The sequence below is a fragment of the Bos javanicus genome, chromosome 28 (assembly GCF_032452875.1).
Source record: "Bos javanicus breed banteng chromosome 28, ARS-OSU_banteng_1.0, whole genome shotgun sequence".
Classification (NCBI taxonomy): domain Eukaryota; kingdom Metazoa; phylum Chordata; class Mammalia; order Artiodactyla; family Bovidae; genus Bos; species Bos javanicus.
This window is the reverse complement of record NC_083895.1, coordinates 37,164,308-37,179,919: the sequence shown is the minus strand read 5'-3', so window position 1 is coordinate 37,179,919 and position 15,612 is coordinate 37,164,308. Positions and strand designations below refer to the sequence as shown.

Below are 15,612 nucleotides of genomic sequence, written 5' to 3'. Positions count from 1 at the left end.
ATCCCAGGAGTGTGAACATGTCACTAGCCAGGACCAGCGGGCTGAGACCCAGGAGGGAGAAGACTTCCTTTGCCACATGCCTCCCTGTAAGTGCTCTCGTCATCTACTGAGTGGTAAACTGGATGGATGGAAGGAGAGTGGGTGACCTCCGGTCCATGGGAAATTTCCCTTCTTACCAACCTGGGGTTTCTCGTTAGATTTTCTAAGTGCCTCTCCAGCCTGAGTGCCTGTGAGGAAATGTTGCTGAGTAAACAAGATGGCAGCTTCCTGCCTGGCCCTTCTGGTGTAGAGGCCCTTGTGACAGGAGCCTCTATAGGGTGGAGGGGATGCCTGGGGGCCTACATCAGTATAAATGGCACCATCCACCTGGCCACACTGCTCTGGAGGCAGGGAGCACGGGCTGTGTTCGTGCAGGTGAGTTTAGCCCCGTTCTCTGGGTCTTCCCCAGGGTGAACCAGCCCAGCAGGCACAGGCTTCACCACGGGTCAGGTGGAAAGGAGGGTCCTCCTCTGTACTACTGGGAGCTATTCCATAGAGTCCTAACTGTGGGTGCAGGATGATGGGCTTGCAGATATCCTCCTTCTTCACTGTGCTCCTAGGCCAGGTCCCTTCTCCCCAAGGACTCAGCAGGGCCAGCAGGGTTCGGGCAGGGGGAGACACAGCCTGCCAAGGAGAAAGGGACACCAGAGCAGGGAGAAGGGGACTCCCTATCATTGACCAACTGGGAATGGCCAAGCCATGGGCCCTGGTCATTTCTCCTCATCCTCAGGATTGTGATCCCTTAACTCAAAAGGAGGGCATCTGAGAGACAGACAGAATGAGTGAGTGAGTGACCACTTCCTTCCTCCCAGCAGCCTGGGAGGTACACGCCAGGACTGCCTCCAGGGCAGACATGTTAGGGGAAGCCAAGGGAGTTCCCTGTGGTCACACAGCGAGGAACAAACAGAGACTCTATTAGAACCCAGGTCCTCTGACTCTCCAGAGCTCTTTACAACCCCTCACCTGCCCAGGTACCATACCACCTCCAGCCAAGGGGATGGGGCATAAGACTGTGTTAGGTACCAAATGATGCTGGCAGTTTCCAAGAATAGTTTGGGTCTTTCCAGAGTTACTGTTTATACCAACCCAGCCCTCAGACCCCAGCATGTGCTGAATCTTGACAAAGCAGAGCAAGGGGAAACCCTGATAAATGCTTCAGAGGGGCCATGGCCCTTCCCTTCTGCAGGAGGAGCTGCTGGAGCAGGCGCCATGCTGCTGTGCTCTTTGACCCTTACCCTCCTCTGGATGGTGGCTTCTGGCCTCGAGTGCGATGTCAAGGAAGTTTGTCTTGGAAGCCCTGGCATTCCTGGCACTCCTGGATCCCATGGCCTGCCAGGAAGAGATGGGAGAGATGGTATCAAAGGAGACCCTGGGCCTCCAGGTACTGAGTGGGAGCTTGGGGACAGTGGCCTGATTTCAAGGGGACCACCTGCCCACATGGGTCCAAGGGTCAGCTGGATGGTGGGTATTTCCTGGGACCCTTAGACTGGAACAGCCCTGGATGGTCTATCCTCACAGTGCTCATGGAGGGCCAGGCAAGTCAGCCTGGCTGAAATGGAGGTCCAGTCACATCAGCCCCAACTCACTGTGGGTGACAGATACCACACATCCTCCTCCCCCTCTCTCTACAGGCCCCATGGGCCCCCCTGGAGGAATGCCAGGCCTCCCTGGGCGTGATGGGATGACTGGAGCCCCTGGCCTCCCTGGAGAGCGTGGAGAAAAGGGAGAGCCTGGCGAGAGAGGTCCTCCAGGTAAGCTGGATGGGGCCAATGGGCAGAGGCGACTGGACACCGTGCCCATGTGTTCAGTTACATGAGGAATGACGGGGGTCAGACAAAACTGTGCAAGTTCCCAAAGGACATCCCAGAGGTGTCTGGGGTGTGGGTCATAAGTGCAGAGTCCGGTGGGAATTGAAAGTTTTCTGTGCATTACAACTGCTGACAGGAAGATACAGAACATCAGGTGTGGGAAATGGAATAGCAATGGGAGGAGGGGAGGCCCTTCCTGGGGCTGAGGTATATGGGCTCACATGGACCACGGAGCAGACAGATGATGAAATTGGGGGCCCTGCTTGCTCAGGGGACCTCCGGAGCTCTAGGTTCCTTACTATGCCTTATGGCAGCAATCAGGGTTCATCAGAGTACAGAAAGAACCACATTTGCTCTTAATGGAGGGTGGGAAAGGGCCCCTGCCCAGGAACTAGAAAACTCCACAGATATGGACAGACAGAGCCATGAGAGGACATGGAAGGAAAGAAGAGCAGGGAAGGGGCGAGCAGGTGCAAGGCTGCACTAAGGGATAAGCGTGTAGGGAACATGGAAACACACTCCGGCCTTGTGGACCCTTATGACCTGGGGCCTGGGTGGTGGCTGTAGACAAGTGAAGGGAAGAATTCCAGGCTTGCAGTTGATCTCAAATCTGCTTGGCAGCAAGTGGGGTTGTTATTGACCTGTTGATCCTCTCATCTTGCCGGGGATCTCTCTACAGGGTTTCCAGCATATCTAGATGAAGAGCTCCAGGGCACACTCCATGAGATCAGACATCAAGTCCTGCAGTCACAGGGCGGTAAGGGGTCCCCCTTGGGGCTCTATATGGTAGGGGGTCTCCCATTAGTTCTCCTTATCCTCAGAACCAGGCTCCAGAATCTAGAGACTTGATGAACAAGTGTAGATGTGGAAGTCATTTTTTTAGATGTTCTTAAATGGCCAGAAGTGAGAGAAATAGACACTAATTAGCTCCCTATGTCCTGGGGAAGCAAGGTCCCTACCAATATTGCTTTCTTTGATTCCCAGGAAATCGCACAGTTTATGACACATAATAAGTAATTGCTAAATGGGTGAATGAATAAATAGAATCATGAGAGCATAGCAGAGAATCCAGAAAGACTGGGGTTGGAAGAAGGAGGGATGACAGAGACAGGCAAAGATAAAGAGATTGGGGAGAACACAAAGGTGGAGAGCCTGAAGGGAAGAAGGCAAAGAGATCTGTGGCCTGACCTGGATTCTTGCTGTTAGTCCTCCGTTTGCAGGGGTCCGTGCTGGCGGTGGGAGAGAAGGTCTTCTCTACCAATGGGCAGTCAGTCAATTTTGATGCCATCAAAGAGTTATGTGCCAGAGTAGGTGGACACATTGCTGCCCCGAGGAGTCCAGAGGAGAATGAAGCCATTGTGAGCATCGTGAAGAAGTACAACACTTATGCTTACCTGGGCCTGGTCGAAGGCCCCACCGCTGGAGACTTCTATTACCTGGATGGAGCCCCTGTGAATTATACCAATTGGTACCCAGGGGAGCCCAGGGGCCGGGGTAAAGAGAAGTGTGTAGAGATATACACAGATGGTCAGTGGAATGACAAGAACTGCCTGCAGTACCGACTGGCCATCTGTGAGTTCTGAGCAGGCACCAAAGCCACAGGATGGACACAGTCCTATCTTTCCTTTTAGCCTCCATCCTGGGGATCCACCTGGTCTATGAATCAGGTGCTATAATTCCGTTGTGGCTATCAGAATTGAAGGCACTCTTGAGCACTCCACTCCTGGGTGGATCCTGACTCCTCCCCAATGATCACTAATCAGTCTGACTCCCCCAGAACCCCTTCTCAGCATTGCACTCTTGGCAGCCACTCTAACTTTGCCCTTCTGCAAGAGACAGAGGTTTCTTTCCTCCTTTTCTTGTCCAGTTCCTTTATTTATAGATGGCAACAGTAAGGTCCTGAGATGAAGGTTCCCTCCACAGCACCACACAGAGTGCCTACTTCCTGGCCCCCCTCTACTCTGTCTTTGCAGCTCACTGCTTGCCCAGCCTCATCAAGATTTAGCAGTTCTGCTCAAGCACAATGATAGATGTACTTCTGGGAAATTTCACACGTGTGGAGCTAAGGATACATTTGGGTTTATCTATCAACCTGAGATCTGTGGGGAGGCATCTTGTTAGGCTCTCCATGAAGTCAGAGGGCCAGGTGGTGCTCCAGCATGATGGAAGCCAACTTATTCCTAGTGATTGGCAGGTATTATCCACTTCCTTGAGTCTTAGGGTGTCAGCCAACACCTCTAAGGAAGATGTCACCCCCACCATAGACATTACCCAAGTACCTGCCTGCTGATGAACACATTCCCCACCTCTTCAGAAATCAGTGAGGAGTTCACGCCCCTTGTCACACCACCGTTTATTGAGCACATACTATATACCAAGCACCGTGACATGCACTTCTAAGACATATGATTTAATCTTCACACAGTGTCATGGGACTAGCATCATTTTCCCCAATCTTTTATACAAGGACACTGAAATTTAGAGAAGTTAAATGTTTTGCGTTTTTTTTTTTTTTTTTTTAACATGAAGCAATTGGCAGAGGCTGGTTTCAAACCCATCTACCTGGACCTAAAGCTTGTGCTCATAATTACCTCTCCTTCTCATTGAACAGAGATGATTCACGTGTAATAAATCATGAATGTGTTAACACGAGTTTCCACTGTTTTGGTTTCAAGAAACATTTCTGTATTTTTAGAAATCAAGTTAACTCTGGCTCTGAACCCCCACTTACCTGAGAAGTGGGAAGTTCAATCTCAGGTTAAATTTTCTTTGTTGGGCGATAGGGGCCACTTGGTTCCATCCTGGAAGCACATTGGGCACCATTATTCTCTCTACCACCCACACATGCAAAAAAAAATAAGAGAAAAAGTTACTGCCTACCTTTCATTTTAAGAAGCCACCACTGTATGGCCAGGGTGATGATGAATCAGAAATTAAACAGATTTTAATGACAAAGCTAGGGGCAATAATCATTGGGACTATATTTTAAATCAACTCCATAAAGTTTGCATTCTAAGGAAAAATATATGTAAATAATTATGAGACTGTGTATTAGTTTGAGGAAAACAGTGAGCTTCAAGGCTTCAAGACTGTACCTATCTATAAGATTATTAAGATTCTTGAACTTGTTATAAAATTAGTGAGTTACATGGATGCACTTCTTAATGTTGAACAATTGCATTCCTGGAATATACTCAACTTGGTCTAATGGCTCATATTCTCATAGCACTTACTATGTGCCATATATTATACTTGTACTAACTCATATAATCCTCATTAACCCTAATATGTAGATGCTATCATTATACCCAATTTAAAAATGAATCAATTCAGTCACTCAGTTGTGTCTGACTCTTTGCAACCCCATGAACTGCAATACACCAGGCTTCCCTGTCCATCACGAACTCCCGGAGCTTACTCAAACTCATGTCCACTGAGTCGGTGATCCCATCCAACCATCTCATCCTCTGTCATCTCCTTTTCCTCCCGCCTTCAAATCATTCCCAACACCAGGGTCTTTAAAAATGAATCAGATCAGATCAGTCGCTCAGTCCTGTCCGACTCTTTGCGACCCCATGAGTCGCAGCACGCCAGGCCTCCCTGTCCATCACCAACTCCCGGAGTTCACTGAGACTCACGTCCATCGAGTCAGTGATGCCATCCAGCCATCTCATCCTGTGTCGTCCCCCTTCTCCTCCTGCCCCCAATCCCTCCCACCATCAGAGTCTTTCCCAATGAGTCAACTCTTCGCATGAGGTAGCCAAAGTGAATACTGAGGCACATATAGGTTAAAATGATTTTCCGAAGATCATGCAGCCAGTTCATGGCAGAAGTGGGCTGTAAATACAGGAAGTCAGAGTCCAGGGACTGGGCTATTAACCACTGATGCATGACTAGATTTTAATAACTATTTTTTACTTCAAGCTTCCTCGGGGGCTTCATATTTTCTCCACATCATTTAATTATCCTGATATTAGTGGCTACTAGGGACATATTCTCCTCACATTTAAAGCTGCTGTTCCCTGAGTGTCTGCTCATGGTCACACAGCCAAGTCAAATACCAGAGGGTCTAGGGTGTTTACTCCACACACTCTAGTGGGAGGTGCTACAAAGTACCATGGTAAAGGGCATGGCTATGTATTTCTATGAAAAGAAGACATGAAAAACCAGGAGCAATCATTCAAGCCACTGTGGACCTATCTGCCAAATATATTTGATTTTCCAAAGAACAAGGTTTTTGAAATTTTATTAATAGCTCTATAGTTTTTTCCTTATACTAGTTCATTAGTTCCACTGCTAAATTTTTTTAATATCTGTATTATTCCTTACTTATTCCTTATACTTTTTACTTTTATTTTAAAATTTATTTACTTATTTGGCTGTGCTGAGTCTTAGTTGTGGCATATGAAATGTTCAACTTTCATTGCGGTGTGTGAATCCTTAATTCTGGCATGTGGGATCTAGTTCCCTGATCAGGGACGGAACCTGCGCCCTCCGTGTTGGGAGTGCAGAGTCTTAGCCACTGGACAAACAATGAAGTTCCACTTACACTGTCTTTTAAAACTGTCTGTTTATCTGTTGTCCAGAGCAACAGTCTTCAGAGGCCTATTTTTGAGTCTTGTATCAGTCAGATTTCACTCTGCTTACTTCTCACTGTGTTTGGTAGTTTTTACAAGGTAGATTCAAAGTGACCTGACCTCATCTGAGAAAATTCTGAGTGCCTGGGTTAAGGCTAAGGTCCCTGATTGTTTTTACGTCCCCACAGTACGCTAGATTGTGATGAACTGGGACACTTGAGAAAGAGTTTTTCATCTCGGCATAAAGGGAAAATTTCAGTAATAATAATCATAGGAAAATAATACTAATAAGCATAAATTCAAATGCCAGGTCTGTGAGAGGACAGGCTTATGGCATCCTCAAGGGAGGATCTTTATTCCTGCCAGAGTCAAGTGTTTCTTATTGTCCCTCGCTTACAGTGCACACCCCTCCCTCCTCCTGTTCCAAGCTCTCCCCTCCTTCTATAGCCACCTTTCCTCTAAATCTGTAGCACATATAGGGGCCTGAAAGTGAAAGTGTTAGTCACACAGTTGTGTCCAGCTCTTACAGCCCCATGGACTGTAGCCCGCCAGGCTCCTCTGTCCTTGGGATTCTCCAGGCAAGAAGATTGGAGTGGGTTGCCATTCCCTTCTCCAGAGGATCTTCCCAACCCAGGGATTGAACCCAGGTCTCCTGCGTTGCAGGCAGATTCTTTACCATCTGAGCCACCAGGGAAGCCCACATATCATGTCCTGCTGCTAAGTCACTTCAGTCGTGTCCGACTCTGTGTGACCCATAGACGGCAGCCCACGAGGCTCCCCCGTCCCTGGGATTCTCCAGGCAAGAACACTGGAGTGGGTTGCCATTTCCTTCTCCAATGCATGAAAGTGAAAAGTGAAAGTGAAGTCGCTCAGTCGTGTCTGACTCTTAGCAACCCCATGGACTGCGGCCCACCAGGCTCCTCTGTCTGTGGGATTTTCCAGGCAAGAGTACTGGAGTGGGGGACCACTAGTTGTATGTAAATCTCTCCGTTCAGATTTCCACCTTTCTGGGAGGTCTGCTCATTTGCTGTAAGGTTTGAGTGTTCTTTGTCCTCTGAGCCTAAGGGCCCTTCAGAGTTACGTCAATGGCATCAGGAAACACAATCCTGGTGTGTTGGCGGGAGGCAGTGATCTTCTCTACAGTGGGCTCCTCTCAGGACCTGGCAGGCTCCTTGATGACAGGAATCTGGGAGGCTTGCTGAACAGGGCACGGCGACTTGAGTACACAAGGGCCAATGACCCTTGAGGAGCCAAATCACCAATCACGAAATAGAGTCAATGGGAAGTGGCCTCAGCCCCTGGGACAAAGCAAACCTCTAGAGTTGCTTTAGTTGTTAGAATAAGTGTTTCAAAGAGTGGGTGTAAGTTTGGGGGAAGGCAGGAATTCAAAGTTGCATCAGGGACTTGAAAAAGGCCATTTGATCAGGCTCTGGAGATAAGAACTGGATGCTTCTGGAAATCCAGGCACGGAGGAGCCATGGACTGATCTGGTATCTGCCCTGCTCAGGGTCTCTGCTTCCCTCCTCACTCTGTCAATGGATCCTCACTGTGTGCCCAGCCCTGAGTTACACCCTGGAGACAAGGAGGTGAATCAAAGGCAGCTCCTGCCCTAGAAAAGAGAGCACAGATATCAGCTCTGGGTGGAGGGAAGTCAAGAGAGCCACTTTGAGGACACAGTGCTGGAGGATTCCTTTGTTTCATAATGTTTATTGAGCACTGATTCTGTTCCAGGCCCTCTTCTAGGTGGGGATGTAAGATCCCTGTTCTGATGAACTTCCTGTTCTAAAGGAGTGGGCTGGTCAGTACATATGGCAACCAAAGAATTAAGAAAATTTTACATAGAGATGGACTATAAGCAGATAATTAAAACAGAGAACTATAATTTTGTGATAGGGCTTTCTCCAGTGATATCACTTAAGCTGAAATCTGAATGACAACAAGTAATTGTGCAAAGATGGAGAGACATGTTCTCGGCTAGAACGCCTAGCACAAATGCCCATGTTCAACTCCAAATTTGAGTTATTTACAAATACTTCCTCTCCTTGTGCCTAGGCCTGTGATGCACCCAGAGAGGACAGATAAGGGATGTTTTGAATGAGAAGAAAGGGATGAGGTGACTTCCTGTTGTAGGTCTTTAACCCTTCCCTCCTACCCCCAGTAAACTAAATATGGATAAAGGGGTGAACTAGGCAAAACAACTGATACAGAGGTGTGCACCTGTGTGTGTGTGTGTGCCTGTATGTGTGTGTACCTGTGTGTGTGTATGTGCCTGTATGTGTGTGTGTGTGTGTGTACCTGTACGTGTGTGTGTGCCTGCCTGTATGTGTATGTATGCATGAACATGTGTTTGTTTGGTAGGATGTATATGCATGCCTCTTCCAGAAATAAATATTGGGAAAGAACTATCCTCTGTGATTCTGATCCATGATCTGAGAATCTGTGATTATAGATGGTCAGATCGCTGAGTGGTAGAGAGGGATGTGTGGGAGGGAGCAGTAGGAGGTGTCTGGGTGCTGCAGTACAGAGCTGCCCAGTGCTAAGGTGGAGAACCCACCAGCAGCCCTGGAGAACTGCCCAGGATATGGCAATTCTCAGGATGGTTGTTCATTAATCTGGGGTTGAAGGCCAGTCTACCACTGTCTCTGCTCACTAGACTAGTTGGGGCTGATGTTGCTGAGGCATCCGCCAAAGGCCCAGGCTGGAGGACCAGCTTCCCGGCCACAGCCTCTGTGCTCTGAGGAGGCCCTAGTAGGTCATTCGTGGAGGAGAGAAGTGGAGGCCTGGGCCAAGAGTCTGGCCATTTGACTTGATCCTGGTGAGTTCCAGGCAGGGGCTATGGTGGGGTCATCAGGTTCCCTGAGGGCCTCTGTCTCTGTCTGACCTGGGGCCTTGTGCCCTTCCTGGATCCAGTTGACCATCTGCAAACTAAAGGTAGTCTTTTCAGCCAAATAGAAGGATGGAAATGGGGTGTATATGCTAGCAACATGTTTAGCTCTGGCTTTCGTCTCTAGCATAATCAGGGGAGGTAAAGAAAAGAGAAAGGTGAAGATCTGCTCAAGAAAACTCCCTTCCTGGATTTTCCCAGCAGTCCAGGGTTTACCCACCAGTGGTTCCATCTCTGGTCCAGGAGCTAGCATTCCACATGCTGTGTGGTACAGCCAAAAAAAGAGATCAATTAATCCCCAAATTCAAAATCTTAAAAAAGAAAGATATTTCCCTTCCAACTCATTGCTTCTCACTGAGTCCTGGAGGAAAGAAAGGGTTAAGAGAGCTGACAGGCCAGGGGAGGCAAGGACAGATGCAGTAGTGTGAAGCAGCTCCAGGGACACCGGGGTTAGAGGCCAGAGATAAGCAGAGGGGGAGGCCCACAGCGGCTGGGCTCTGAAGGCTTCCTGGGAGGGGGCAAGCTCAGGCAAAGACTGGATGGGGATCTGATGGCTGGATGGGGCGCAGAGCCAGAGAGGCATCTGGGAAGCTTGCAGCGAATCCTGCCAGGAGGAGGAACATGAGCTCACCCCACCGGGCCCAGAGTGAACAGAAATTTTAGAAGCCTGGGTTCTGGCTGGACAAATGGCCTCTCTGTGGAAAATTCAAATGAAGGGAAGGAGGTAAATCTAAGTCTCAGTTGGCTGGGATCAATGACCAAGAAGCCTCCATTCTCAGGGTCAGAATACGGCTCCATACCTCAGGGCAATCTGGGTCCCCAGTCCCAGCAAGTGCCTGTCACAAAATAGAGACTTTATTAAACAAGATGATTGACAGGCTGTTGGGAAGCAGCTGTGGTTCTGAGGGTGGTTGGGACCCTGGGGTGTAAAACAGATTTTTATGTGAAATGAGACAATGGATGTTGTAAAAACAGGTGCCATCAAGCAATGGGCCTTGTGGGACCTTGGGTCACCTGCAACAGTTTTGCTTTAGGGTCCATAGGAGGGGATGGAAGAGGGAAATTTAGGCTATGTAGACCTTCAAGAAAGGGAGTTAAGAGAGCAGCCAAAGCTCATGCCAGCAATGAGCTCTGTTTGCTGGGCCATCACCTGTTCTAAAAGGAACAGGGCTTGCATGTCATGCGCAGACCCCATGGGCTCTCATGCTTTAGGGCTGCCTAAACTACCAAGCCTTGAACTCACAGGGCAAAAGAGCCCCAGGGAAAATGGGCCCCTATTAGATTACTCTTGCATCTAAATTTGTGTTAGCACTAATCTAACTCTAATACAGTTTACTTATCCCAGTAGTAGTTTTCCTAGTAGCTTAAGGAGTAACTCAGAGCCAAGAGTTGTGATATTTCCCTGTGTCAACTGCCCTGAGCACAGTGCCCAACACATCAGTTGTTCAGTAGCTCAGTCGTGTCCAACTCTTTGCGACCCCATGGACTGCAGCATGCCAGACTTCCCTGTCCTTCACTATTTCCTGGAGCCTGTTCAGACTCATGTCCATTGAGTCAGTGCTACCATCCAATCATCTCATATTTTGTCACCCTCTTCTCCTCCTGCCTTCACTCTTTGCCAGCATCAGGGTCTTTTCCAATGAGTTGGTTCTTCGCATCAGAATTGGAACTTCAGCATCAGTCCTTCCAATAAATATTCAGGGTTGATTTCTTTTAGGATTGACTGGCTTGATCCCCTTGAAGTCCAAGGGACTCTCAAGAGTCTTCTCCAGCACTGCAATTCAAAAGCATCAGTTCTTCGGTACTCAACCTTCTTTATGGTCCAACTCTCACATCCATACAGGACTACTGGGAAAAACATAGCTTTGACTATATGGACCTTTTTAAGCAAAGTGATATCTATGCTTTTCAATATGCTGTCTAGGTTTGTCATAACTTTCCTCCCAAGGAGCAAGTGTCTTTTAATTTCATTTGCAGTCACCGTCAACAGTGATTTTGGAGCCCAAGAAAATAAAATCAGTCACTGCTTCTACTTTTTCCCCTTCTATTTGCCATGATATAATAGGACCAGATGCTATGATCTTAGTTTTTTGAATGTTGAGTTTTAAGCCAGGTTTTCACACTCTCCTTTTTCACCCTCATCAAGAGGCTTTTTAGTTCCTCTTTGCAGAGGTGGTGGCAAATGTTGGCTAAACAAAATAAGATGAAACTATTTTCCTCAACTCTCTTCATTCTAAGGTAAGGATCATGTTCCTGTTTTCATCACTTCCTGTCCTCCTGTGTGTGGTGACAGTATCCTTCTCAAATACAAAAGCCGTTGAGGATGCTCAGAAGACCTGCCCAGTGGTGGCCTGTGCCATCCCAGTCACTAACGGCACCCCAGGAAGAGACGGGCGAGATGGACCCAAGGGAGAAAAGGGAGAGCCAGGTAGAGGACAGGCCACTCTTCTTAAACCTTTACCCCAACAGGAGAGTGTCCTCTCTAAGGGGTCTAGCATAGAGACAGGGGGAGGCTCACCTTTCATTAAGGTGCGTGCCTGTGAAAGGGCATTCTCTCTAAAGATGCTTCTCTGGCTCTCAGGATCCCTCACGGCCACCCTGGAATTGGTGACACATGGTTGTACTTAGAGAAGGGGTATCTTGACTGCTCAGGGAGCTGCCTTAGGACAGGCCATCCCCAGGATGCAGGAGGATCTTTCTTCCTTGGGTCACCACAAGTTGAGTGGCAGTTTCTTGGGGCCAATCAACTATCGAGCTTTCGGAGAAAGAGAATGAGTGACAGCTACTTCTTCATATTTCCTTCATCTTCCAACAGGGCAAGGGCTCAGAGGCTCGCAGGGCCCTCCAGGGAAAATAGGGCCTCCAGGAAACATAGGGAATCCTGGGCTTCCAGGACCCAGAGGCTACAAAGGAGATCGTGGAGATAGCTCGGGTAAGGAGCTCACCCCAGCATGTAGTAGGGGCTGAGGGGATGCAGGCCCTGGGAACTCCAGGCCAGGTGGGAGGTGCCCCGTCTCCTGCTGCCCCACTGGAAGATGCTCAGCTCTGCTTCCTGACCCAGCACTCTCATTCCTCTCAGCTCCTTGGGGCCTGAGGGGATTTCCACAGCTGCCTGGGTACAGACTTCCAAACTCCACTGGCTGCTCCCTGAGCAGGCCACTGTAGGCCACGTGCCCTGGCCTTTCTTCAGCTGCACAGTCCAGTGCGTGGTTGCAGGCTGCAAGGATGGAGGCAGCTCTTCTCTGCTCTTCCTTTATGCCTCTTGTCACGAGAGTGGCATGAAAAGTGTTGGCCTCATAGAATGCCTGGGTAATGGGCGACATCATAGCAACTTAGTTCAGAGTAAAATAAATTTAGTAACAACAAAACCAAAATGATGACCTCTTACTAATATTTTATCCACTGGCCTATCAAAATAATAAATGTATTCAAGAGTCTGCCTACAATAAGAAATTAAAATAGGATTAGGAACATGATTCAAAAAGGAGAATAATTTATTGGGCCTTTCTTATGAATAATTATAATATTTAAGAAATATATGAAGACAAGGACCCAGAACTATAGTTTATGGTATTATTACTACTATTACTATTATTATTTCCAGAGTTGTAGTTTATAATAGTTACTAAGTATACTTGGGAAGGCAGGAATTCATTTTATTTTCCTTTGGCTTCTTTTTTTTTTTTCTGGAATAATTTTTACTACGCTAATATATACATGTATTTTCAAAATACTCTGCTTTCCAATTTAAGGTCTTCTTCATGGACGGAGGAGCGTAGTAGGCTACAGTCCATGGGGTCGCAAAGAGTCGGGCATGACTGAACGACTTCACTTCACTTCACTTCTCAATAAATATCCTCTCCCTATTGCTTTATAGTTGCCGAGGCTAAGCTGGCTAGCTTGGAGAGACAGATAAGGGACCTGCGATCAGAACTGGATCACGTCAAAAAGTGTAAGCTTTTTTTTTCTGTCGCCAATGTGTTCTGGATTCTTTTATTTCCAGCGAACTCTAAGTTTTGGGGGAAGGGTGGAAAAGAACTTACATGCATGACCACTTACTATATACCAGGGCTAGGTTGGTTGTCATTTTCTTAATAATATGATTTCATTCAATCCTCTTGCCATCCCTATGTGTGGGTATTATACCCATTTTAATGACAGGTGAGAAAAAATTAGGTCCAAGCAGTGTGGATAATTAATTCAGCAGCATGCAGTTAGGAAGATGGAGGAGGATGGAGTGGAGGTCTGCTGACTCTGGGATCTTTGCTCCTTCCTCAGCACCCATGGGTCTCAGATGGGTATCCATGCCTCTTTCTCACCCTGGTGCCTACACCTAGCAGTGAGGCTCTAGCATGTTTCCCTCGGTTCACCAGTACAGGGACAATTTTTCCAGATATTTGTCCTAAGGATGGGATATCCCTGGCCTGCTGCCAGGGACTTGCCTTCGCCTTCTTACCAGGATCTCACCAGAGGTGGTGAAGAATGGGGCTCAACCCCAGATTCCCAGAGCAGGGCTTTTTCATCTGCTGTCCAGGGCAGGGCTCTAAGCCAAATCAACCCCACCTACCCTTTGTGATTTCAGTGCAAACCTTCTCCTTGGGCAAAAAGTCTGGGAAGAAGCTGTACGTGACCAGTCGTGAAAAGATGCCTTTTTCCAGCGTGAAGGCTCTGTGCACTGCACTTGGGGCTACCGTGGCCACACCCAAGAATGCAGAGGAGAACAAAGCCATCCAGGACATGGCCTCTGATACCGCCTTCCTGGGCATCACAGATGAGGTGACCGAAGGGCAGTTTATGTATGTAACTGGAGGAAGGCTAGGCTACAGCAACTGGAAGAAGAATGAACCCAATAACTATGGCTCAGGGGAGGACTGTGTGAGCCTCTTACCAGACGGGCTCTGGAATGACATCTCCTGTTCTTCCTCCTTCTTGGCCATCTGTGAATTTCCAGCCTGAAGAGGCAAGTTCCTCTGCCCCCTCAGTGTCTCCCTGCTGCTCTGGAAGAGAATTCAGTGCTTATTTTCCCATATCCAGTGTTGACTCATTCCTTCTCGGGGATGGGAGGAAAGTGAAGGGGTGTGTTGGATTGAGGGAGGAGGAAGAGAAAAGAGGCTGATAGTGGAGCATGAGGGTTTCTGGTCCAGTCCATGGCAAAGGACACCGTCTGTCCTGCCTAAGAGCACAGCATTGGGTCAGAGTCAATTACACAAAAAGCAAACAAACTCTCTCCTTTTTTAGTGAGGACACTGCAGCCCAGCTGATGGATCAGTGGAGGACCACGTCTGTGTCCAAGCAAGCATTAGTCTCAGCCTCCAAGAAATCCAATTCCCATTTTTCCAAATTGCCAGTACTTGGTGTCAAAGACTCCTTCCTTCTGATGGTTAACCCAGCCCTGTCTACAACATAAGTGTTGTTTTAGTTATTCATGAGCTACCCCTGAAGATCTCTCACTGCCAGACTATAACTCCTGGCATGGGTAACAATGAATAGTCCTAGGAATCCCTTCGCCTGCTCAAGTGGCTGTGGTCTCCCTATAGCCACTGTGTGATCCTGAGGACAAAGGGTAGCCTTTCCTTCTTGCATACTTTTAGGAAACTGATTTGATAGTGCAGCATATGCCAGCATCATAGAAGCTAATGGTCAGACAGGCTGTGTCGTTCCCCACAGCATCACTGGTCTTAGTCCCTCCATGTTCAGCATCCCCTCCCTTCTGTGACATCCTTATCCCATTATAGGTCAATAGGTCCATTATTAGTAGAAACAAGAGGGAAACTTCATAAGGGTGAGGTTCATACCCTGGAGGGGAAGTTGTACAGCACCATCCAGTTAGCAAATAAAGCCTCCCCTCTGAGCAGAGTTTGGACACCATCTTGGCTGACAGTCAAGCTCAAGACCATGGATGTTCTTGAGCAATCTCAGGGTGGTGGAGCTGAGATTATATAGAGCCCAGACAACAAACTGGGGGAAGGGAGTGAATTCTGGCTCCAACTGTATGTCAATCACAAAATGAGATTGAAAATATTTCACAAATGGGCTAAGGACCACTTAACTTAGTGAAATATCTTTGTTAAATTAGTTTTCCACTTTATTTTTCTTTGTATCCAAACTACCAGAGGGGGCGCTTCGTATTTGGGAAACACTTGATGAGCATTTGTTGGAGTGGTGCACCAAAGACTTAGCAAAATGGATGAGTGGGTGGAATATTGAGAATTGAACAGTATAGGGTAGAGTTCTCTCCAAGGTGTGCTTTATCTGCAAGGCTATCAGGGTAGGGGCAGGGTGTGCTAAAGACACTGGGGCTGGC

At 47.9% G+C, this 15,612-nt stretch overlaps 2 protein-coding genes across 3 annotated transcripts; both read left to right on the top strand.

The window, feature by feature from the left end:
• The first annotated feature begins 289 nt into the window (after positions 1–289).
• LOC133240519 (pulmonary surfactant-associated protein A) lies at positions 290–4,494 on the top strand. Its single transcript, XM_061405486.1, has 5 exons — positions 290–414; positions 1,226–1,420; positions 1,671–1,790; positions 2,527–2,604; positions 3,054–4,494. The coding sequence occupies exons 1-5, from the start codon at positions 327–329 to the stop codon at positions 3,428–3,430; spliced, it is 858 nt and encodes a 285-aa protein (XP_061261470.1). The 5' UTR covers positions 290–326; the 3' UTR covers positions 3,431–4,494.
• A 4,480-nt stretch (positions 4,495–8,974) lies between these two features.
• On the top strand, positions 8,975–14,335 carry LOC133240518 (mannose-binding protein A-like). 2 transcript variants are annotated; one of them, XM_061405484.1, is made up of 6 exons: positions 8,975–9,239; positions 11,026–11,109; positions 11,547–11,736; positions 12,124–12,240; positions 13,186–13,260; positions 13,891–14,335. In XM_061405484.1, the coding sequence occupies exons 3-6, from the start codon at positions 11,556–11,558 to the stop codon at positions 14,262–14,264; spliced, it is 747 nt and encodes a 248-aa protein (XP_061261468.1). In that variant the 5' UTR covers positions 8,975–9,239; positions 11,026–11,109; positions 11,547–11,555; the 3' UTR covers positions 14,265–14,335. The 2 variants fall into 2 exon arrangements, with proteins under 2 accessions (XP_061261468.1, XP_061261467.1); XM_061405483.1 differs by lacking the exon at positions 11,026–11,109 and having other exon boundaries at positions 8,978–9,239.
• Positions 14,336–15,612: the final 1,277 nt, after the last annotated feature.

What these genes read in the sequence shown, in the direction of transcription:
- LOC133240519 (XM_061405486.1), top strand. Translation starts at nt 327, where the DNA reads ATGCCTGGGGGCCTACATCAGTATAAATGGCACCATCCACCTGGCCAC. An exon ending in TGGCGAGAGAGGTCCTCCAG is followed by an intron (nt 1,791 to 2,526) that starts GTAAGCTGGATG and finishes ATCTCTCTACAG; the next exon opens with GGTTTCCAGCATATCTAGAT. An exon ending in AGTCCTGCAGTCACAGGGCG is followed by an intron (nt 2,605 to 3,053) that starts GTAAGGGGTCCC and finishes TCTTGCTGTTAG; the next exon opens with TCCTCCGTTTGCAGGGGTCC.
- LOC133240518 (XM_061405484.1), top strand. Translation starts at nt 11,556, where the DNA reads ATGTTCCTGTTTTCATCACTTCCTGTCCTCCTGTGTGTGGTGACAGTA. An exon ending in GGGAGAAAAGGGAGAGCCAG is followed by an intron (nt 11,737 to 12,123) that starts GTAGAGGACAGG and finishes ATCTTCCAACAG; the next exon opens with GGCAAGGGCTCAGAGGCTCG. An exon ending in AGATCGTGGAGATAGCTCGG is followed by an intron (nt 12,241 to 13,185) that starts GTAAGGAGCTCA and finishes ATTGCTTTATAG; the next exon opens with TTGCCGAGGCTAAGCTGGCT.